The sequence below is a fragment of the Globicephala melas genome, chromosome 7 (genome assembly GCF_963455315.2).
Source record: "Globicephala melas chromosome 7, mGloMel1.2, whole genome shotgun sequence".
Classification (NCBI taxonomy): domain Eukaryota; kingdom Metazoa; phylum Chordata; class Mammalia; order Artiodactyla; family Delphinidae; genus Globicephala; species Globicephala melas.
In genome coordinates this window covers 60,986,891-61,013,028 of record NC_083320.1, presented here as the reverse complement: position 1 = coordinate 61,013,028, position 26,138 = coordinate 60,986,891, and the positions used below count along the sequence as shown (strand labels likewise).

Below are 26,138 nucleotides of genomic sequence, written 5' to 3'. Positions count from 1 at the left end.
ATATATTTCTAAGGGGAAAAAAAAAGGGAAACATGGTATTCTCATCAGTTAAGTCGTTCAACTGAAGGACTTCACCATACAATATTCTGCAACAAGAATTTGGACCATTTCATTATGCTCAAAGGACACATAACAATATCCTTCATCTTTTATGATGTCTGTGCACCAAGATTTACTTGATACAAAGTGATTTTTCAGTATGTTTCAATTCATATTAAAATTTCTAATAAAGTTGTTTTTCATTATAGTTTTATTCTTATTGTTGTAAATTGGTAAAATAACAAAATATAAACATAGCAAAAAGGTCTACTTGACCCAGATGGTTAATGGTGACGACTATTTTCCTTAGGTACAGACCATAAAGCAAAAAAATTGGTGAGTCTGAATACAACAAAATTAAACACTTCTGTACAATGATGGATACCATGAACAAAGTTAACAGACACGACAAAATGGCAGAAGTTATTTGCACTGTATGTAATCAATATGGAATAAATATGTAGAATATACAAGGAACATGGGAAAATCAGTTTGAAAAAGAAAGTAATTCTGACAGAAAAACAGGCAAAGAACTGGAACAATTTATAAGACTCCCAAAAAGCTAACAAGCATTGAAGAAATGCTCAAAATAATTGGTGGTACAAGTAAGACAAAGATACATTATTTTGTACCAACTGGACTATCAAAAATGAGGAATCTGGATGACGCCAAGTGTTTCTGGGATATGGAGATATAGAAACAGTTGTATAAAACTAATCTGTTAAGAGTGCAGGTTAGTTTTATTAGTTTTATACAACTGTTCTGAATAGCAATCTTGCACTGTTTATTCAATTTAAATCTATACATACCCTATGCCTTATCAATTCTGCTCTTGGGAATATATTCTAAACAAATGCTCACAAAGTTCCAGAAGGGAACAATTACAAGAAATTCACTGCAGTGTGAGGTAGTGGGGAGTTGGAGACAACCTGATATCTACCACTGGAAGGCCCAACAGATACACTATTAATTTTATGCAGCAGTGAGCAGCAGTGGATTAGTGTACAGATAGGAACACACAGTAGAAACATGGGTGATGAGGCAAGGAAGAAGCAAAAACAAAGGACAGGAGAGGTAAAAATTATGTAAATGGGAGAAAGGCAGTACAATCTACCAAGCTCCTTTTTACCCCTGAAACCTATAACCTATTATGCTATAACATAATACCCCAAAATATATTATGCTATACTAGAAATCAGGTATAAAAACACTGGATTTTTTTCTACACATTATAAAAATTATAGTAAGTATAATTTGCTGTTAAGTACGTATGTAGGGATCCTTTACAAAATATATTTTATATCATTTAATACAAGGAAAAAATGTCAAATAAAGATTACAATTTTACTCACTTTAGCTCCAACACTGCAACTGCCCGTGCTCCCAGTGCTCCCACTTGCAACTCCTGTGAATCTAGCTTCCAATAATTCTTGCCTTCTTGGATCCAGACTATGAAGCTCATCCATTGCACCTATTAAGATAAAAAAAAAACAAAAGTACATGCACATACATATATATGTATTTATATACACACATCACAAAATATGTGTATGTAATTAGTTCAGATGTAAATATAAACTTAGTGAACTCTAAAAACAAATGAAAGTAAGGACTTAAAGATTTTTATAATGTCCACACTTATTTATCAAAATAATCTATGGTGATGGTGGATTTCCAATACTTTTTTTTTTTTTTGCGGTACGCAGGCCTCTCACTGTTGTGGCCTCTCCCGTTGTGGAGCACAGGCTCCAGACGTGCAGGTTCAGCGGCCATGGCTCACGGGCCTAGCCGCTCCGCGGCATGTGGGATATTCCCGGACCGGGGCACGAACCCATGTCCCCTGCATCGGCAGGCGGACTCTCAACCACTGCGCCACCAGGGAAGCCCCTCCAATACTTTTGACTGCAATCTACATTAAGACATATATTTTCACCCAAATCAGTAAACACATACATACATATATTAAAAGTTCCACAAATATTTCTTACAGTATGCAGTATACTCCAATATTTTCTAGTCTATTCTAGTCCATTAAAAAGGAAAAACACTGATTGTGAGCTATTAAACGGATTTCATGAGCCATTAATGGACCCAGGTCCATAGCCTGAAAAATACCACTTCTCATAATGCAATCTCCCTATTCTAAGCTGATACAGAATTTTGGCACTAAGTGGTATTATTGCTTATTTTGCTTATATATACTTTATCTAACTAATTTTAAACTGGGAAGATTCTTATTACTGTCACATCCCCATAATTTTTTGTACAATTGATAGTTTTCAGTTTCTATCAGACAGACAAAAAACACACACAAATATTAAGCAGATAACTGAGGTAACATCTATTATTAAACAATAACCCTGAAGATTAAGGGGGAAAAATGAGTGCCCTCCTGTAAGTGCTACTATGCAAACTAAAGCACCACAAATTCTAGTTAAAGTTCAATTAAACTCTTAAAAATTATTTTACCATGTCTGCTAATTCTCTACTGATAAAACCTTAGAACTGACATAAATAATTGGTTCTCAAAGGGAGTAGGGAGGATATTATCAGAATTCAGAATCACATGGGGAGCATTTATAAATTACACTAGACCACTTCCATGTACCCTGACATTCCTCTCCTAAAGGTTAAGAGCTATTCCTATAGATCTTACCCTTTAAAGTTCCCTTCATTACCTTCCATCTTCATCTGGATAGAGGACTACATGGATAATGGCCATCCTTCCATGTTTATTAGCATTCCTGTACCTGCATATATCTTCCCTGGCCATTCCTCATTCTTCCATCTTAGACAAAAAGGTAGCTTCCTTCAAAAAACTAAAGCCTACGGTTCTTGCTTTTGATCCCATTCCTTCTTGATATTCAAGGAATCTTGCATTTGCATGTAACCCCCCCTTGCATCTTGTCCCTCCCTGCCTCCTTCTGCCTTGTTTATGTCTTTGAAAAGGAAAAAACAAAAACAAAAGAACTTTTGCTTGAATTTCATGCTATTAATATTATCATTTAATCCTTTCCTTGAACTAGTGATTTATAGCCCTATCCTCCTTAAGTCCCTGAAATCTGGTTTCTATTATAAGTATACTCCTGACAATGTACTTTCAAGTACCACCAGGACTTCCAATTTTTTTCTGATTCTGCTATTACATCAGAAACAGTCATTGTCAGATGATAGACAGATAGATAAGAAGAGCATTTGCTCCAAGGCTCTGATTTTTTTTTCCATTTTCTTCCTAATGTTTGACAAGCAGAAGTGTCTAATTTTGGTGAAGTGAAAATTATCTAATTTTTCTATTTACAGTTATTATTTATCTATTCTTTCCAAGAAAACTTTGCATGTCCCAAAGTAAAAAACATAGTGGATTTAACCAAGATGGCAGAGTAGAAGGACGTGCTCTGTGAGAACACCAGAATCACAACTAGCTGCTGGACAATCATCAACAGGAAGACACTGGAACTCACCAAAAAAGATACCCCACATCCAAAGACAAAGGAGAAGCCACAATGAGATGGTAGGAGGGGCGCAATCACAGTAAAATCAAATCCCATAACTGCTGGGTGGGTGACTCACAGACTGGAGAACACTTATACCACAGAAGTCCACCTACTGGAGTGAAGGTTCTGAGCGCCACATCAGGCTTCCCAACCTGGGGGTCTGGCAATGGGAGGAGGAATTCCTAGAGAATCAGACTTTGAAAGCTAGTGAGAATTGATTGCAGGACTTCAACAGGACTGGGGTAAACAGAGACTCCACTCTTGGGGGACACACACAAAGTAGTTTGCATATCAGGACCCAGGGGAAAGAGCAGTGACCCCTGGGGAGACTGAACCAGACCTACCTGCCAGTGTTGGAGGGTCTCCTGCAGAGGTGGGGGGATGGCTCTGTTTCACCGTGGGGACAAGGACACTGGCAGCAGAAGTTCTCGGAATTACTTGTTGGCGTGAGCCCTCCCACAGTCTGTCATTAGCCCCACCAAAGAGCCCAGGTAGCCTCCAGTGTTGGGTTGCCTCAGGCCAAACAACCAACAGGGAGGGAACCCAGCCCCACCCATCAGCAGTCAAGCGGATTAAAGTTTTACTGAGCTCTGCCCACCAGAGCAACAGCCAGCTCTACCCACCACCAGTCCCTCCCATCAAGCCTCTTAGATAGCTTCATCCACCAGAGGGCAGACAGTAGAAGAAGAACTACAATCCTGCAGCCTGTGGAACAAAAATCACATTCACAAAAAGATAGAAAAGATGAAAAGGCAGAGGGCTATGTACCAGATGAAGAAACAAGATAAAACCCCAGAAAAACAACTAAATGAAGTGGAGACAGGCAAACCTCCAGAAAACGAATTCAGAATAATGATAGCGAAGATGATCCAGAACCTCGGAAAAAGAATGGAGGCAAAGATCAAGGAGGCGCAAGAAATGTTTTACAAAGACCTAGAAGAATTAAAGAACAAGCAAACAGAGATAAACATTACAATAAATGAAATGAAAACTACACTAGAAGGAATCAATATGAGAATAACTGAGGCAGAAGAATGGATAAGTGACCTGGAAGACAGTATGGTGGAATTCACTGCTGCAGAATAGACTAAAGAAAAAAGAATGAAAAGAAGTGAAGACAGCCTAAGAGACCTCTGGGTCAACATTAAACTCAACAACATTCGCATTATAGGGGTCCCAGAGGAGAAGAGAGAGAAAAAGGACCTGAGAAAATATTTGAAGAGATTATACTCGAAAACCTCCCTAACATGGGAAAGGAAATAGCCACCCAAGTCCAAAAAATGCAGCGAGTCCCATACAGGATAAACCAAGGAGAAACACGCCAAGACACATAGTAATCAAATTGGCAAAAATGAAAGACAAAGAAAAATTATTGAAAGCAGCAAGGGAAAAATAACAAATAACACACAAGGGAACTCCCATAAGGTTAACACCTGATTTCTCAGCAGAAACTCTACAAGCCAGAAGGGAGTGGCATGATATACTTAAAGTGATGAAAGGGAAAAACCTACAACCAAGATTACTCTACCCTGCAAGGATCTCATTCAGATTCAATGGAGAAATAAGAAGCTTTACAGACAAGCAAAAGCTAAGAGAATTCAGCACCACCAAACCAGCTCTACAACAAATGCTAAAGGAACTTCTCTAAGTGGGAAACACAAGAGAACAAAAGGACCTACAAAAAAGAACCCAACGGCTTCCATGGTGGCGCAGTGGTTGAGAGTCCGCCTGCCGATGCAGGAGACACGGGTTCGTGCCCTGGTCTGAAAAGATCCCACGTACCCTGGTCCGGGAAGATCCCACATGCTGCGGAGTGGCTGGGCCCGTGAGCCATGGTCGCTCATGGTCGCCTGTGCGTCCAGAGCCTGAGCCATGGTCGCCTGTGCGTCCAGAGCCTGTGCTCCACAACGGGAGAGGCCATGACAGTGAGAGGCCCGCATATCGTAAAAAAAGAAACCAAAAAAAACATGAACCCAAAACAATAAAGAAAATGGTCATACGAACATACAGATCGATAATTACCTTAAATGTGAATGGATTAAATGCTCCAACCAAAAGACACAGGCTTGCTGAATGGATACAAAAACAAGACCCATATATATGCTGTCTGCAAGAGACCCACTTCAAACCTAGGGACACATACAGACTGAAAGTGAGGGGATGGAAAAAGATATTCCATGCAAATGGAAAACAAAAGAAAGCTGGAGTAGCAATACTTGTATCAGATAAAATAGACGTTAAAATAAAGAATGTTACAAGAGACAAGGAAGGACACTACATAATGATCAAGGGATCAATCCAAGAAAAAGATATAACAATTATAAATATATATGCACCCAACATAGGAGCACCTCAATATATAAGGCAACTGCTAACAGCTATAAAAGAGTAAATCGACAGTAACACAATAATAGTGGGGGACTTTAACACCTCACTTACACCAATGGACAGATCATCCAAAATGCAAATAAATAAGGAAACACAAACTTTAAATGACACAAGAGACCAAATAGATTTAATGGATATTTATAGGACATTCCATCCAAAAACAGACTACACTTTCTTCTCAATTGCGCATGGAACATTCTCAAGGATAGATCACATCTTGGGTCACAAATCAAGCCTCAGTAAATTTAAGAAAACTGAAATCATATCAAGCATCTTTTCTGACCACAACGCTATGAGATTAGAAATGAATTACAGGGAAAAAAACGTAAAAACCACAAACACATGGAGGCTAAACAATACGTTACTAAATAACCAAGAGGTCACTGAAGAAATCAAAGAGGCAATCAAAAAATACCTAGAGACAAATGACAATGAAAACACGACGATCCAAAACCTATGGGATGCAGCAAAAGCAGTTCTAAGAGGGAAGTTTACAGCTGTACAAGCCTACCTCAAGAAACAAGAAAAATCTCAAGTAAACAATCTAACCTTACACCTAAAGGAACTAGAGAAAGAAGAATAAACAAAACCCAAGGTTAGCAGAAGAAAAGAAATCATAAAGATCAGAGCAGAAATAAATGAAACAGAAACAAAGAAAACAGGAAAGATCAATAAAACTAAAAGCTGGTTCTTTGAGAAGATAAACAAAATTGATAAACCATTAGCCAGACTCATCAAGAAAAAGAGGGAGAGGACTCAAATCAATAGAATTAGAAATGAAAAAGGAGAAGTTACAAAAGACACTGCAGAAATATAAAGCATCCTAAGAGACTACTACAAGCAACTCTATGCCAATAAAATGGACAACCTGGAAGAAATGGACAAATTCTTAGAAAGGTGTAACCTTCCAAGACTGAACCAGGAAGAAATAGAAAATATGAACAGACCAATCACAAGTAATAAAATTGAAACTGTGATTAAAAATCTTCCAACAGGGCTTCCCTGGTGGCGCAGTGGTTGACAGTCCGCCTCCCGATGCAGGGGACACGGGTTCGTGCCCCGGTCCAGGAAGATCCCACATGCCATGGAGCGGCTAGGCCTGTGAGCCATGGCAGCTGAGCCTGTGCTTCCAGAGCCTGTGCTCCACAACGGGAGAGGCCACAACAATGAGAGGCCCGTGTACTGCAAAAAAAAAAAAAAAAAAAAAAAAAGAAATCTTCCAACAAACAGAAGTCCAGGACCCAGACAGCTTCACAGGTGAATTCTATCAAACATTTAGAGATGAGCTAACACCCATCCTTCTCAAACTCTTCCAAAAACTTGCAGAGGAAGGAACACTCCCAAACTCATGCTATGAGGCCACCATCACCCTGATCCCAAAACCAGACAAACATACTACAAAAAAAGAAAATTACAGACCAATATCCCTGATGAATATAGATGCAAAAATCCTCAACAAAATACTAGCAAAAAGAATCCAACAACACATTAAAAGGATCATACACCATGATCAAGTGGGATTTATCCCAGGAATGCCAGGATTCTTCAATATATGCAAATCAATCAATGTGATACACCATATTAACAAACTGAAGAAGAAAAACCACATGATCATCTCAACAGATGCAGAAAAAGCTTTTGACAAAATTCAACACCGATTTATGATAAAAACTCTCCAGAAAGTGGGCATAGAGGGAACCTACCTCAACATACTAAAGGGCATATATGACAAACCCACAGCAAACATCATTCTCAATGGTGAAAAATTAAAAGCATGTCCTCTAAGTTCAGGAACGAGATAAGGATGTCCACTCTCACCACTATTATTCAACATAGTTTTAGAAGTCCTAGTCACAGCAATCAGAGAAGAAAAAGAAATAAAAGGAATGCAAATTGGAAAAGAAGAAGTAAAACTGTCACTGCAGATGACATGATACTATACATAGAGAATCCTAAAAATGCCACCAGAAAACTACTAGAGGTAATCAATGAATTTGGTAAAATTGCAGGGCACAAAATTAATGCACAAAAATCTCTTGCATTCCTATACACTAATAACGAAAGATCTGAAAGAGAAATTAAGGAAACAGCGCCATTTACCATTGCAACAAAAAGAATAAAATACCTAGGAATAAACCTACCTAGGAAGACAAAAGACCTGTATGCAGAAAACTGTAAGACACGGATGAAAGAAATTAAAGATGATACCAACAGGGCTTCCCTGGTGGCACAGTGGTTGAGAGTCCGCCTGCTGATGCAGGGGACGCGGGTTTGTGCCCCAGTCTGGGAAGATCCCACATGCCGTGGAGCGGCTGTGCCCGTGAGCCATGGCCGCTAAGCCTGCGCGTCCGGAGTCTGTGCTCCGCAACGGGAGAGGCCACAACAGTGAGAGGCCCATGTACCGCAAAAAAAAAAAAAAGATGATACCAACAGATGGAGAGATATACCATGTTCTTGGATTGGAAGAATCAATATTGTGAAAATGACTATACTACCCAAAGCAATCTACAGATTCAATGCAATCCCTATCAAATTACCAATGGCGTTTTTTACGGAACTAGAACAAATCATCTTAAAATTTGTATGGAGACACAAAAGACCCCGAATAGCCAAAGCAGTCTTGAGGGAAAAAAATGGAGCTAGAGGAATCAGACTCCCTGACTTCAGACTATACTACAAAGCTACAGTAATCAAGACAATGTGGTACTGGCACAAAAACAGTAACATAGATCAATGGAACAAGATAGAAAGCCCAGAGATAAACCCACACACCTATGGTCAACTAATCTATGACAAAGGAGGCAAAGATATACAATGGAGAAAAGACAGTCTCTTCAATAAGTGGTGCTGGGAAAACTGGACAGCTACATGTAAAAGAATGAAATTAGTACACTCCCTAACACCATACACAAAAACAAACTCAAAATGGATTAGAGACCTAAATGTAAGACTGAACACTATAAAATTCTTAGAGGAAAACATAGGAAGAACACTCTTTGACATAAATCACAGCAAGATCTTTTATGATCCACCTCCTCGAGTAATGGAAATAAAAACAAAAATAAACAAATGCTACCTAATGAAACTTAAAAGCTTTTGCACAGCAAAGGAAACCATAAACAAGACGAAAAGACAACCCTCAGAATGGGAGAAAATATTTGCAAATGAATCAACAGACAAAGGATTAATCTCCAAAATATATAAACAGCTCATGTGGCTCAATATTAAAGAAACAAACAACCCAATCCAAAAATGGGCAGAAGACCTAAATAGACATTTCTCCAAAGAAGACATACAGATGGCCAAGAAACACATGAAAAGCCGCTCAACATCACTAATTATTAGAGAAATGCAAATCAAAACTACAATGAGGTATCACCTCACACCAGTTAGAATGGGCATCATCAGAAAATCTACAAACAACAAATGCTGGAGAGGGTGTGGAGAAAAGGGAATCCTATTGCACTGTTGGTGGGAGTGAAAATTGATACAGCCACTATGGAGAACAGTATGGAGGTTCCTTAAAAAACTAAAAATAGAATTACTGTATGACCCAGCAATCCCACTACTTGGCATATACCCAGAGAAAACCATAATTCAAAAAGACACATGCACCCCAATGTTCACTGCAGCACTATATACAATAGCCAGGTCATGGAAACAACCTAAATGCCCATCGACAGATGAATGGATAAAGAAGATGTGGTACATATATACAATGGAATATTACTCAGCCATAAAAAGGAACAAAACTGGGTCATTTGTAGAGATGTGGAAGAATCTAGAGACTGTCATACAGAGTGAATTAAGTCAGAAAGAGAATAACAAATATTGTATATTAACGCATATATGTGGAACCTAGAAAAGTAGTACAGATGAACCGGTTTGCAGGGTAGAAATTGAGACACAGATGTAGAGAACAAACGTATGGACACCAAGGGGGGAAAACCGCAGTGGGATGGGGATGGTGGTGTGCCGAACTGGGCGATTGGGATTGACATGTATACACTGATGTGTATAAAACTGATGACTAATAAGAACCTGCAGTATAAAACAAACAAACAAAAAAACAATACTAAACTTTCTTTGGGTTATTTGTATGGAAATATGTTAATATAATGTTTCAGACATTACATGAAATTTCTAAAACTCTTATATGTTCTGGTATAATGTTATAAATCATAATTCTAGTTATTACTTTAAAATGTATATCTCAGAAATAACTAAAAAAAAAAAAAAACCATAGTAATCTTTGTAAGTTTTTTCTTTTTTTTTTTTTTTTTTGTGGTACGCAGGCCTCTCACTGTTGTGGCCTCTCCCGTTGCGGAGCACAGGCTCCGGATGCACAGGCTCAGCGGCCATGGCTCACAGGCCCAGCCGCTCCACGGCATGTGGGATCTTCCCAGACCTGGGCACGAACCCATGTCCCCTGCATCAGCAGGCGGACTCCCAACCACTGCGCCACCAGGGAAGCCCAATCTTTGTAAGTTTTATGTTTTTCTGCTTAGGTACATGATTTATCCTAAATTAATATTTGCATATGGTATGAGGGCAAGGATTTTTTCCCATGTGGTTTTCCTGTTTTATTAACCACCATTCATTGAAAAACAAAAACAGCAAAATTCTGCATCCACCAATAAATAGCCTTGGTGGCTTTGTCAAAAGTCAAAACATATATATATGGTCTAGTATAAAGACAGACATATAAACCAATGGGATAAAATAGAGAGCCCAGAAATAAGAGCACCAAGACCATTCTATGTGGAAAAAAGCTTTTTCAACAAATGGTATTTGAAAAATTGGATAGCCACATGCAAAAATGTTAAGTTGAACCCTTACCTTAACACCGAATACAAAAATTAACTCAAAATGGATCAAATACTTAAACATAAAGACCTAAAGCTGATATCCTTAATATCATTAATCATTAGGGAAATGCACATTAAAACCACAATGAGATACCACTTCACACCCATTAGGATGGCTATTATCAAAAAACAGACAGTAACAAGTGTTAGCAAGGATATCGAGAAGTTTGAACCCTTGTGTGTTGGTGGTGGGAATGTAAACTGCTGCAGTCACTGTGGAAAACAGTATGGCAGTTCCTCAGAAAATTAAACATAGAATCATTACATTATCCAGAAACTTCCATCTCTGAGTGTGTGTATGTGGGTGTGCTTCACCCACAAAGGAAGTGAAAGCAAAGACTCAAATAGATATTTGTACATCCATGTTGATAGCATTATTCCCAATAGCCAAAAGGAAAGAGCACCCTAAGTGTCCACCAATGAATGAATGGATGAATAAATTAAATGTAGTATATACATAAAAGGGAAAGGAAATTTTGACTAGAACGTAGATGAACTTTGAAGACATTATGCTAAGTGAAATATGCAAGACACAGAAGGACAAATACTGTATGAACCCTTGTGTGTTGGTGGTGGAAATGTAAACTGGTGCTGTCACTGTGGAAAATAGCATGGCTATTATACTAGAGTCCTAAAGTAGTCAAATTCACAGAGACAGAAAGTAGAATCATGGATGCCAAGGGCTGAGGGACATGGTGGAATAGGGAGTTAGTGTTTAATGGGTACAGAGATTTGCTTGGGAAGATAAAGTTCTGGAGATATGGTGGTGATGGCAGTAGGACCGTCAGAATGTACTTAATGCCACTGAACCATACATCTAAAAATGGTTAAAATGGTAAATTTTATTTATGTATATTTTACCACAATTCTTAAAAAATAATTTTTAAAAAAGAAAACGATAAATTTAATCAAAAATTTGAATTTGCTAGTTCAAAAAACACGGTTATAAAAATGAAAAGGCAAGCAAGAGACTGAGAGAAAATGTTTACAAAACATGTATATGCTATATATACTATGTCCACTCTTTGGCTTGGAAACTGGTTGCTGGCCCAATAGAATTTAGCAGGAAAGATGAGGACATTAGTCCCCACTTTGACTTGTACCAGCTAACAATGTGGTATTTTGTTTCCCATAGTTTTTGTTTCTTAGATGTATAGCTTCTTCTCCTCCATGAGGTCCCAGAGGAAGTTGTACATTCAAGGGAAAACAAAACAATTAGCTTCTAACTGAAAACCCTTACTAGGGTTCCCAACTCCACTGTGGTCCTTAACACCTTCTAAGAAGTTTTTGTGATATTTTAAAGAGTCAGTATATCCAAAAGACCCTGGTATAACTCCTGGCACATAACAGATGCTTAACAAATATTAGCATACCTGTCTAAAAATCTACCTAACCTTGAATACTAGAGCCTTGCTTCTCAAAATGCAGTCCACTGACAGCAGCATCTGTTATCACCTCAGATGCTTTTAAGAAAAGCAAAATCTTGGGTTCCACTCCAGACCTACCAAATCAGAATCCACATTTTAACAAGAGCCTCAGAAAATTAGGTACATTCAAGTTTGAGAAGCACTGCTATAGAACAGAGGACACCACAAACTTTGGAAAGAGCCTAATCATAAATATTTTAGTCTCTGTAGGCCACTGGGCATAATCATGTAGATGTTTATATAACAAGAGAGAAAAGCTTCCCACAAACATTTTGTTGACAAAATTTAATGATGTAATGGGACTTCCCTGGTGGCGCAGTGGTTAAGAACCCGCCTGCCAATACAGGGGACACAGGTTCGATCCCTGGTCCGGGAAGATCCCACATACCGCGGAGCAACTAAGCCCATGCGCCACAACTACTGAGCCTGTGCTCTAGAGCCCATGAGCCACAACTACTGAGCCCGTGTGCCTAGAGCCCATGCTCCACAAGAGAAGCCACCGCAATGAGAAGCCCGCGCATCGCAACAAAGAGTAGCCCTCGCTCGTCGCAACTAGAGAAAGCCGTGCGCAGCAACGAAGACCCAATGCAGCCAAAAATAAAATTAATTAATTTAAAAAAAAAAAAAAGAAATGGCAGTGAGCTGCCCAAAAGCCACTCTATGTTAAAAAAAAAAATTATAAAAGGCACTATAAAGACCATACCATCCTTAAAGAATACCCCATCTCAAAATACAACCACCTGTCTCCTAATTATGCTACTATTCTTACTGCACTGCTCCCCAAAATCTACTGTAAACCCAAAACTTCACATAAAACATATAACAAGAGATGTCACTACTCAAATTAGAGATCAATCACATTCTATTTAATGAAGAACAATTTTAGGGAAATCAACATAAATAAAACCACAATTTGACCCATTAGAGCAGTCTGTCATGGCCCCTTCTAATAACTTTTTTTCCCTCTCTCTATTCTTCTCTTTCACACACACACTCACAAACTCACTCAATAAATGTTAATTATTATACAAGTATGGCCTCCCAAGGTGGTCAGTCTAAAAAAGGACACATGTATTTGGACATATTAGCAGCTCTGGTTGGTCAACATTACTTTATAGTTATAGCACCTTTTTTATGACAATGAATCAATTTTTCATTATTTCATTTTTAAAGTACCTTAAGTCTTCATCTTCCTTAGCAGAGAGTCAAAACAAAATAAAAATATCTAGAAAGCATGTTTTCAAAAGGTTAAAACCAGAATACCAGTTACCAAAAAGAAATGAGTTTGTTCAATAAGACCTTTCTAATATTAGATTCAACTGCTACTCAGCCATTACTTCATTTTTTTTAGATTTAAAACTTCCTTTACTCTGAAAATATTTTAATTCATTCCAGGTTTTAATTGTTACTTTTCATATTACATATGATAAGCTGATTTATACAGAACAGTAAAGTCTTTCTTCAATTAATACTTTTCACATTATGCCTGACAAGGCAGAGATTAAAAACAGAAATACCATAATAAAGTTAGAAATTATTTCAACAAGATAAAATATTCCATTTAAATCATTCCTTTTCATTAGCTTTTAAAATGCACTTGAAAGTATAGGAAACTAAAAGAATTCAACAAGTTTAACACTACAGAATTATTTGTGACTCGTCTTTAAACATCCACTCTAACATGGTTAATAAATAGAACATATCTATGTTCATATACAGTATTTTGTATACTTAGTGGATATACTTATTATTTTTGTTGACTACATTGCATTTCATCATTTATTCCACTGTCTGATCTCCTATTTAAAACCAAATGTTCTAATTTTTTGGCAGTTAAATGAACATGTTAAATGACCTATCACAAGAGCAGTCCAAATTCCAATTTCTAAAATACTACCTAAAACAATGCATTATAATAAACAAGCATAAAATATTCTAAATGTTTATACATTTCCTAATATACTTTCTCCCCTAGGAATCCAATAAAAATACCACCCACATTTTTTATAATTATTTAAAATATTAACATTTGGACATTTAATTCACTTAAAATTTAACTGTACATATCTAGGATTTTTTCCAAAGGGAAATATCATACAATTTCTCACAAATTTAACCTTTCCCTACTGATCTGAAATACATCTCTAGTCATGTGTCACATTCTGATATAAACATAGGTGTGTTTCTATATTTAATTCTGTTTCACTAAACTATTTCTGAACCATATATATCTCCATTCTATCTAACTACACATACAAATATTTATGTATTGTACACATACATATTTCACCTAGAATGACTGAAAAGAGTATGTATAAAAAGCCAAGTTTCTGAATCTATTCTACTGATACACATTCAGTTACATAAGCCTGTGGTAAAGAGAAAACAGGTCTGATCTAGAATCACTCCAAGTCAGATTAATACCTCACCTTATCTTTAAGATAAGTCATTTTAAACACTTTAATTATAACCCTTCCAGCAAAGGATTCAGACAACCTGAGACCGAATTTTCATATAATGATATGCAGCTTGCCCCAGAGGTGAGGCATAGAGTTCTCGTTTATGCTTCTCTATACTGTCATAACCTTGGAGCATGAGAATAATTTAATTTCAATTTTATTCTTATAAATAAAAAATGTCTTGACAGCTACTTTTTCTTTCATCAAAAATAAAACACACACACAGATAGATAAGTTGTGTCAATATGGCCAAGTTCCTTAACCTCTCCATGTTTCAGCTTCCTTATGTATAAAATGGAGATAATAAAAGTATGTACCTTATAGTTGTTAGAGTAAAATAAGTTAATATGAAGAGTTCTGAACTATATCTGTCACTTAGTAGTCAATAAATGTGACCATATATGTATGCTAAAATGCAAGTGCCCAATAAACATTGGCATGTATAATATATATAATATAAGCTCTCTTCCAGCTTTCTCCCTGAAGCTAGAAGTTCCTGGTAGGTAGAATAGCATATACTTCAATGCCTCATTTCTTTAATGTATTAATAACATGACTAACTCCTCTTCCTCTAGCTTATAATAATTTACCTTAAAAAGCAATCATACACATATACACATATATGTATCACACATACATATATGTATACACACATACATATGTGTATGTATACATACATATTTATCTTAATACTAGGCTATTTTTCTATTTCAACATATAGTTCTCATTTTAAAGATAAGGAAATTGAGACACTGAGAGGTTATGTCACAATGCCTTTTGTTAGAACTTATATCCATTCAACTAAGCACCCTTGTCCCAAAGGAATGGTCCAAAAGAAGGGTGTAAGAGTGTGTATGGGTGTGTGTGTGAAAGACAAAGAGTGCCTGCCAAGAGAGCACGTGACTGCACACCACACGAGAGCCTGCCGAGAGAGCACATGACTGCACACGTAAGAAGGCATGTTCTCCAGGAAAGCTCCAAACAGGACTTTGGTAAAACCTCCTCACTATTAGGAAGTCAGCTGGTATCCTGTCACTAACCAAAGTGCTAATTACTTAAGAATCTTTTCTAGTTTCATGCCTTTTCTCATTACTAATACAAAACATACATGTATTATAACAATAATAAACAATACAAAAATAGAAAAGTGAAAAATCCGAATACTTCCCTGTCTCCCAAAATCCCACTCCTCACAGGTAACCATTTAACATGCCTTAAAAAGCACAGCGATGATTTACTGCCCACAGTACTCCTTCTTGGTCTATTCTTCTATCCCAATCGTGCAAGGTAAAAGAAGGGCTACAGAAGTTTGAGAGTTCATTTGCAACAGGGAAGGAAATCTCTGACCAGGAAGTAAGTTGCATGTACTACATGTAAGAAGTCCAACTTGAGCACTATCTACCTATTAAAATACTATCTAAAACAATGCATTATAATAAACAAGGATAAAATATTCTAAATGTTTATACAGTGATTTCAACGTAAGTATCATTTCACCAACACTGGCTCTATCATGGCTTCAACAAGACTCCTGAAATGAATTTCTTCGGACATTTATTGTAGCAATATAACTTTAGGGCTAAGGTGGGCTCTGCTGCAAGACTGAGTTCAAATCCCAGCTCTGCCACTTAAAGACCTCCTCATCCATAAATTTCTGGTAATAACAAAGTCTAGCTCACAGGATTGTTAGGTGAATTAAATGAGGTAATACTTGTAAGCCCTTAGCAGGTTCCTGGAATATACAGCCTCATTAATTTTTGCTTACTCTTACTAAGTGCCAGAAAAATAAGCAACTTACCCAAAATTGCATACCAAACAAGTGATGTGAGGAGAGAAAGCAACAAAAAATTATCAGGAGACAGGAGAGCAAGCCAATTTACCCACTTACTTTTCAATTTCTCTAGCCTAAGCCTTCATATAAAGAAGAAATATATATTTCTTTCAATTAACAGATCTACAAAATTTCCAGCAAAACAGACTACTCTGTTTAGGAACCCTACCTGCTCTAAGTGCATAAACATGTTCAACACAAATTAGACTGCTCGATGAAAATAAAAATAATCTTTAACCATCACTCTTAACTCTGAATTGATGTAAAACTCCAGAGTGCCAAAGTTTAGGATCCAGATACATAAATTAGCACATAAGCCCACTGAGATCATAATGTTCCTCTAGAAAGACACATTTCCCAATGAGCAAATACCCAAAAAACAAAAAAAGTTTAATTTTAGTAATAACTTCTATTACCTGCAACCTTAACAGAAACACCAACCTGTAACTTGAGATAAATATATAACACAAACTAAGTAAACCAATTTGAACAAAGGATGAAATATTATAATTTTTAACAGGTTCAACTGTATGAAGTTACAGGTATTCAACCATTTTTAATCTATAAAATAGGTTCAGATGGTTCAACCCAATACTCAATGGCCTACGGTATAATCAATCCCCTAGTGCCTTTACAAATGATTATGACTGCCATTTTTTACGGTGTTCAGTGATTCAAAGAAATTGTGGGTCACATCATTCTCATACATCTTTATTAGTGTTTAAATCCCAAAACTGCCAAAACAGAGTGACAGATGCAGTCTTACTAAGTGCATGGCTTATAAGGTTGGCCCTCAAATTTTCACCGTAGTCTCTAGCAAACCTATACAATCATTTAAAAAGTCTGACTTGGGGTTTCCCTGGTGGCGCAGTGGTTGAGAGTCCGCCTGCCGATGCAGGGGACACGGGTTCGTGCCCCGGTCCGGGAGGATCCCACATGCTGCGGAGCGGCTGGGCCCGTGAGCCATGGCCGCTGGGCCTGTGCGTCCGGAGCCTGTGCTCCTCAACAGGAGAGGTCACAACTGTGAGAGGCCCGTGTACCACACACACAAAAAAAGTCTGACTTATATACAAAGTTTTCTTTCAATTATAGAAATTTTCCAACATTTCTTTCCCAATGCCAATTTATTTGCCTTATGTAAAAAGGGACATGTATTTTTATAAAATTGTGACGATAAGGAAGCAATTTGAAGTCTTTTCCTTTTTTACCCTTGGTCATGAACCCAAAATTGCCAACAGTACAGAAAAATGCAAAAATGCAAAAAACTAGAACCTAAAATAATCCCACCCATTGTCTACTACCCAAAGATAACTAAAGTTAACATTTAGGTTTATTTTCTTCCAGTCTTTTTTCTGTATACTTTTTACTCAGCAATTAAGATTTCACTTTATAGTAGCTCCCGGCATTCAAAGATGTTTCCACATTTCTAATTTCAACCATCTGCAAAAGACTCTGAAAGTTGATGACATAAAAACTGCTGAAGTGATACGAAATGAGAGAAACTTATAACACAACCTCCATCCATCCAATTCTCAGTTCGGGTTTGTTTTTCCTTGTCTGTAGTCATATATCCGGAAACTCTCACAGTTACTCCAACCCCCCTCGAAAAACATTTTTTTGGGAAAAATGTTCCCCCAAATAAATGCAATTAATAATATTAATGATAAAAATGACAGCAGCAGTTATTTGCCATAAAAAGCAAGCTTCAGGGGACTTCTCTGGTGGTCCAGTGGGTAAGACTCTGGGCTCCCAATGCAGGGGGCCCGGGTTTGATCCCTGGTCAGGGAACTAGATCCTGCGTGCATGCCTCAACTAAGAGTCCACATGCTGCAACAGCATGAATGAATGAATGAATGAATATTAAAAAAACAAGCTTCAGATAAATTACAAACTTATGTATTTATATAATACATTCACTGCATGTTAATGTTACTATCCTAATAATATAATGCAGTGTACATGTTTAATAAAGTTTATTTAAATTTCTTTACAAATAACTCCAACTTTTGTGTTAAAGTTGATGAGTATTGAAGCTGTGTGATGGGTACATTAGGGTTCACTGCAATATGCACTCTACTTCAATAAATTAAATTTTTTTCCCATAATAAAAAGTTAGCTTCTTACATTTTCCCACATTTTTGTGAGGAAATTTGTGTTTTAAGGGCATTTGCCAATTTCAGAACTAGAAAGTTGTCTGGCATCCATTACTACTGTCAAGATCCTACACTACTTACTGCTTTCTACCCTATGTTCTTCCAATTATACAAAAGCAATTTTCCACATTATTATGTTTTCGTGAACATTATTTTCATGGCTACCTAACATTCCATTAAATGGATATACATTAATATGTTTAATTATTCCCCTACCATTGGGGATTCAAGTGGTTTCTAATTTCTTGCTATTAAAAACAGTGCTGCAGCAAAACTGTCCTACCTAAAATGCTTTATTTGAATGTAGGGTTATTTCCTTAAAACAATGACTCCCAAAGCATGATAAGAAAGACGACTGTAAATATTTACTATCCCTCCCCAGACTCACCTCAGCAATCTCCATCCAGAGTCATTAGGTAACTGTGCAGGAAAGGGTTAACACAGTAGACCTGAGGATGCTATCTTTAGAAAGGCCTCCCAGCAAAGAAATCCCCACCTTTCCGTAAAGATAAGGTGGCTCACAGTGCCTAGGTTATACAAACAATGTAGTATAACTAGGAAGAAGATGCCCCAGTAAAAACCTTGAATGCAGAGTCTCTAGTGGACTTCCCTGGACACACACATTGCACACAAGTTGCTGAAATTTCACTGCTGGGGGAAGTGTGTGCACTCCCTGTGCCCCCTCTTGTGAGGGAGAGAACATAAGGAAGCCTAAATATGGATCCCTCCAGGCTCTCCCTACGCTTTTTTCCCTTATGATCCGGCTGTTCATCTTTACTATGTCACCATAATACATCTCAACCATGAATACAACTATATGCTGAGCCCACTAGTCTTTACAGCAAAACTGACACAGTATCTGAAGCCCACAGACCACTCTAAGATACCATGTTCAGAGCTCTAGGCAAGAACTGGTGATTACCCTGCTTTCTGAGGTTATGGAGAACCCCCTATGTAAGTTAATTTTACATACCTCCTTCCCATGCCAAGACAGGTGAATGCTTCTTAGTTTTGAAACTCCTTGGCAGACACAGTCATTCTGAGTCTGCAACTGTATCAATGAGCTGGCTTATCTCCTCCTCTCACAAGAATGTAAGCCCCAAAAGAAAAGGAATTTGGGGGTTGGGGCGGTTTATTTGTTCACTGAAATATCGAGGTGCCTAAAAGAATGCCCAACACATAGAAGACTCTCAATAAGTATTTGTTTAACGAATAAATGGATATTCTCGGGTATCCTAACCCCAAATTCTCAAAATGAAGAAACCTACTAAGGGCTTCCCTGGTGGCGCAGTGGTTGAGAGTCCACCTGCCAAGGCAGGGGATACGGGTTCGTGCCCTGGTCCAGGAAGATCCCACATGCCGCAGAGCGGCTAGGCCCGTGAGTCATGGCCGCTGAGCCTGCGCGTCCAGAGCCTATGCTCCGCGACGAGAGAGGCCACACAGTGAGAGGCCCGCTTACCGTAAAAAAAAAAAAAACCTACTAGGGGCTTCCCTGGTGGCGCAGTGGTTAAGAATCTGCCTGCCAATGCAGGGGACCCAGGTTCGAGCCCTGGTCCAGGAAGATCCCACATGCCACGGAGCAACCAAGCCCGTGCGCCACAACTACTGAGCCTGCGCTCTAGAGCCCGCGAGCCACAACTACTGGAGTCTGCATGCCTAGAGCCCGAGCTCTACAACAAGAGAAGCCACCTCAATGAGAAGCCTGCACACTGCAAAAAAGAATAGCTCCCACTCTCAGCAACTAGAGAAAGCCCGCGCTCTGCAACGAAGACCCAATGCAGCCACAAATAAATAAATAAATAGAATAGAATAGAATATATGTTACTTACAAGAGACTTACAACTTTTATAAACAAAAGTTGAAAGTAAAAGAATGCAGACAGCTATACCGTGCAAACACTTAGCATCTGAAAGCTAGTGTTATCTGTCTTAACACTAGATAAAGTACATTCTAAGGCAAAATGCTTTACTAGAGGGACATATCATGATAATAAAAGGCTTGATTCAGTAGGTAGACACAAAAATTCTTAATAGGTAAGCACCTATAACATATTTGAAATATATAAGGCAAAGAGGACAGAAACTATACAAAGAAACAGACAAATCTGTAATTGTTTTTGGACATTTTAACAAATCTTCCTCTGAATAAGAGCAAATAAACGAAAAAAGTAATGATAACAATTTAAAAAAGAAACAAACTTGATATAACTGATATACCTATTACACCACATCTAACAACTGTACCCAACAAAAAAATTTTTTTTGTTCTATACAAGGAATATTTACCAAGACAGACTGTATGTTGGGTCATAAAGCAAGTCTCAAATTTTAAAGCTGAAATTTTATATCTTTAGTTCTTATTATGGTACAGCTAAGTTAGAAATTAGTAACAAAAAGCCATTTAGAAATACCTTATGTTTAAAAATTAAGCAGTATACTTCTGAATAATCTATAGTTCGATGAACAAAGCCAGAAGTTGGTTCTATGAAAAGACTTATGAACTGGTAAGATGGGTCAAGAAAAGAGACAAGACACAGACAGTGACTATCTGGAATGAAAAGAGGACACCACTATAGACCCTATATATAGAAAGTTCACAAGGGAATATTTACAATTTTATGCAGACACATTTGAGATTTTAGATAAAATGGAGAGATTCCTAGAAGATACAATTTACCAAAACTGATATGAAAATTAAAACTCTAAAGAGTATTGTGACATTATAGAAATTGAAGCCATTACTTAAAACTTTACAGAGAAAACTCCAGGACTAGAAAGCTTCAGTGAATTCTACCAAGTATTTAAAGATGCTGGACTTCCCTCATGGTGCAGTGGTTAAGAATCTGCCTGCCAATGCAGGGGACACAGGTTCACGCCCTGGTCCGGGAGGATCCCACATGCCGCGGAGCAACTATGAGCTCCCATGTGCCACAACTACTGAGCCTGTGCTCTAGAGCCCATGAGCCACAACTACTGAGCCCATGTGCCACAATTACTGAAGCCCGCACGCCTAGAGTCCAAGCTCCACAATGGGAGAGGCCACCACAGTGAGAGGCCCGCATGCTGTGGCGAAGAGTGGCCCCCGCTAGCCACAGCTAGGGAGGGCCCACGCGCAGCAACGAAGACATAACGCGGCCAAATAAATAAATAAATAAAATAAAAAATAGATGCTGTAACACCCTTCTTACATAAATTCTTTGAGAAAAATGGTAAAAGAAAAAGTATTTCCCAACTCATTTTTTTGAAGTCAATGTTACCTTGATAAAAAACCTAAACTTTTTAGAAATGAAGATTAAGCCTGAATGAACCAAAGAGAAAATACATACAACAGATAACGCTTTAAGAGAACAAAAGGGTAAAAAGGAGGAACAGTTTTGAAATCAAAACAAATGAAGAGATTAAAAGGATGAGAGAAAGTAACCACTTAATGACATAACAAGGATCCAACATTCAGAAAACAGAAGTCTTTAAAATGCACTACCATAAGAGAATAAACAGTAAAAACTGTAATTCAAGAAAACTTTCTTGAAAATTAAAAAAAAAAATTGAAACTACTGACTGAAGGAGCACCATGTATACTTAAGAATTCAGCCCAGTAGGCCAACAACTAATTCTTCAAAGGCAACACTTTATGCTAGAAGAAAACAGAATAACGTATTTCAGATATTCAAGACAAGAAAATATAAAGTGTCTTATATTCAGTAAAACTGATTTTTAGCACATGGAAGACACAGATAAACTGTTATCAAAATGCCAAAAACTGGGAAATACTGCTCCCATGAGTCCTCCCAAAAGAATCTAGAGAATAAGTTTGCGAGAAAGTTAAGTTATAGACCTATCTCATTCATGAACATAGGTGTAAAAATACTAAACAAAAGATCAGCGAAGTAATTTGTTTAAAAAGAATTATAGCTCACAGATATACAGACTGCCAACAAACACATGAAAGAATGCTCAACATCATTAATCATTAGAGAAATGCAAATCAAAACTACAATGAGATATCATCTCACACCAGTCAGAATGGCCATCATCAAAAAATCTAGAAACAATAAATGCTGGAGAGGGTGTGGAGAAAAGGGAACACTCTTGCACTGCTGGTAGGAATGTGAATTGGTTCAGCCACTATGGAGAACAGTATGGAGGTTCCTTAAAAAACTACAAATAGAACTACCATACGACCCAGCAATCCCACTACTGGGCATATACCCCGAGAAAACCAAAATTCAAAAAGAGTCATGTACCAAAATGTTCACTGCAGCTCTATTTACAATAGCCCAGAGATGGAAACAACCTAAGTGCCCATCATCGGATGAATGGATAAAGAAGATGTGGCACATATATACAATGGAATATTACTCAGCCATAAAAAGAAATGAAATTGAGCTATTTGTAATGAGGTGGATAGACCTAGAGTCTGTCATACTGAGTGAAATAAGTCAGAAAGAGAAAGACAAATACCGTATGCTAACACATATATATGGAATTTAAGAAAAAAAAAAAAGGTCATGAAGAACCTAGGGGTAAGACAGGAATAAAGACACAGACCTACTGGAGAACGGACGTGAGGATATGGGGAGGGGGAAAGGTGAGCTGTGACAAAGCAAGAGAGAGGCATGGACATATATACACTAACAAATGTAAGGTAGATAGCTAGTGGGAAGCAGCCGCATAGCACAGGGATATCAGCTCGGTGCTTTGTGACCGCCTGGAGGGGTGGGATGGGGAGGGTGGGAGGGAGGGAGACGCAGGAGGGAAGAGATATGGGAACATATGTATATGTATAACTGATTTGCTTTGTTATAAAGCAGAAACTGACACACCACTGTAAAGCAATTATACCCCAATAAAGATGTTAAAAAAAAAAAAAGAATTATAGCTCACAATTAAATTGGGTTTAGTCCAGGAATACAAGGTTGGTTTAATACTTAAAGAGCAATAAAATAATTTATCACATTAAAAAAAAACCTGGAAAAAAGTTAAATGATTGTTCAAATAGATGCAGAAAAAGCATCTGATAAAATTCAACAGCCATTTGTGATTTGAACAACAACAACAAAAAAATTAGTAACTAGTAACAGGAATTTCCTTGACCTAAGAAAGGATAGACCCAAAAGAGCCATATAATAAATTGTAAAATACTGAAAAATTCTCCCCCCACTTCTAAAATTAGTAACAACATAAGGATTCCCACTATAACCAATTTATTCAATACTGTACTAGAGGTCACAGTCACTATAATAAGGCTGGAAAAACAAATTAAGTATAAGGATTGGAAAAGATGAAATGAAATTATCATTCATAGGTCGCATGTTTATAGAAGATGAATCTAGCTGAGATAAATTATCAGAATTATAAGCAAGGTTGCTGGTTACCAAGTCGATATGCAAAAATTAACTGGATTTCTACATATCAGCAATAAATAGAAAATAATAAAAGTTAAAAAGAGATCCTATTTACAATAACATCAAAAAGTAAAAATAAAACATCTAAAAGTGCAACAGTAATTATGCAAGTTTATTAGAGAAAATTATAAAACATTATTAAAATGATGAAGGGAATACACTATATACATGAATTATACCCCTCATTATTATAAAGATATGATTAATAGATTCAGTGTAATCTCAATGAAACCCCCAACAGACTGATGTGTTTATTTGTTTGGTTTTTGAAATTAGCCAAAAATAGCCAAGGCAATGTTGAAGAAAATCAATAAAGTGTATATTAATTCCCTATTGCTGTCCTAATAACAAGTTACTACAAACTTAGCAGCTTAAAACACCCATTTATTATCTCCAGTTTCTATGGGTCAGAAATCTTGGTGCAGCATGGCTCAGCTGGTTCTCTGCTTAGAGTCTCACAAGGATAAAACCAAGGTATCAGCCAGGCTGTGTTCCTGTCTAGACACTCTAGGAGAGAATACATTTCCAGGTTCATTTAGGATGTTGGCAACACTAAATTCCAAGCAGCTGCAGGACAGAGGTCCCCATTTCCTTGCTGTCCATCAAACGGGGTTTAGTCTCAGCTTTTACAGGCTCCCTACATTCCCTGGCTCATGGTCCCCTTCCAAAGGCAGTAACAGCAGGTCAAGTCCTTTTCATTGTTTCTGAGTCAAATCCCTCTGACCTCTCCTTCTGCCCCTTTCCTCTTCTGCTTCCTTCTTCTGCCTTCTTCTCTTCTGACTTTTCTATTTTTAAGGGCTTGTGTGATTATATGGGACCCACCAAAATAATCGCACTATTTTAAGGTCTGTTGATTAGTAACTTTAATTACATCTGCAAAATCACTTCACAGCACTTCCTAGGTTAGTATTCAACTGAACAATTTGGACAGAAATGTTGGGAAAACATCTTTAGAATTCCACCTATCAAAAAACAGGGGAAGTTTGATTTACTGGATATCAACCTAATTATGAATCCAGAGTAATTAAGGAAATATGAAACCGGCACAAAAACAGACAAACATAATACAGAATATAGAGTCTAGAAACTGACCTGTCTCTAGGCACAGACACTTGGTTTACAAAAAAGGGTAGCACTGCAAAACAGTGGGAAAGAACAATTCTTTTCAGTAATTTGTGCTGGGACATCAGGACACTCACAGGGAAATGAAACCTACTCCCATCTCACACCACACAGAAAAAAATCAACTTCGGAAGGATTACAGATCTAAATATGAAAAGCATAATAACAACAAAGCTTCTGAAAGATAATACCGGAGAGTGGGACTTTAGGAATAGTGGCATGAGGAGCTCGGTGGACCATTTCTCCAGTAAAACAACGATTTAACTGGTGAAAAGAAAATTTTTTAAACAACCAACCATTTAATGTCTCTGAAAATTGTCCTAAGGGCACACAGCAAATGGAAAAACATTTATTCAAGAAAATATACTAAACAGAGGTGAGAACAGCAAGTATCCATGACATATGGGCCATAAGCCACTCCCAATTACACCCCTCCACTCAGGGTGACAGAAGTTCTACACCAGACAGGTGCTACAGGAGCTCCCACACTCCAGCCTAGGACTAAAATTTCACCCCAGTAGGGGAAGGCTGCTGGCATCTCTCAACTGTTGCACCCCCCAGCTCCATGTTGCAGAAACTCCATGCCAGGGCGTCCTGGATGAAAACAACAGGGGTCCCTCCATCCAACCATCCCCCACTTATAAGGCAGAAAAGCTCTTCTCCAGGTGGAGTAGGCCAAAAACACTAGGTCCCAATTCCTCACTCATAAGGCAGAAGTTCTTTACCAGGAGGGGCAAGATGAAAGTTGGATTTACTCTCCTTGCCCAGCACACTACTCCTAGAGTGGGTGTCACTTCAAGAGAAGTGATCTCCTTGCCTCTGACCCTAATTTCACTGAGGCAAGGCAGAGGTTCTTCCTAGGGGAAAAGGTAGACCATTAGGAACAGAAAGTTCTGTCCATCCCACCTGACAGAATGACTTTACTAGGACAGACTGGGGGGAAACCTCATTTC

At 37.8% G+C, this 26,138-nt stretch overlaps 1 protein-coding gene across 3 annotated transcripts in view; it reads right to left on the bottom strand.

The window, feature by feature from the left end:
- Positions 1-26,138, bottom strand: part of TLK1 (tousled like kinase 1) — a 155,949-nt gene that overhangs the window by 108,528 nt on the left and 21,283 nt on the right. For all 3 annotated transcript variants that reach the window (XM_060302270.2, XM_030852100.3, XM_060302271.2), the window contains exon 2: positions 1,392-1,510. In XM_060302270.2, coding sequence (XP_060158253.1) covers positions 1,392-1,510 — 119 coding nt within the window. The remainder of the gene's footprint in view (positions 1-1,391; positions 1,511-26,138) is intronic.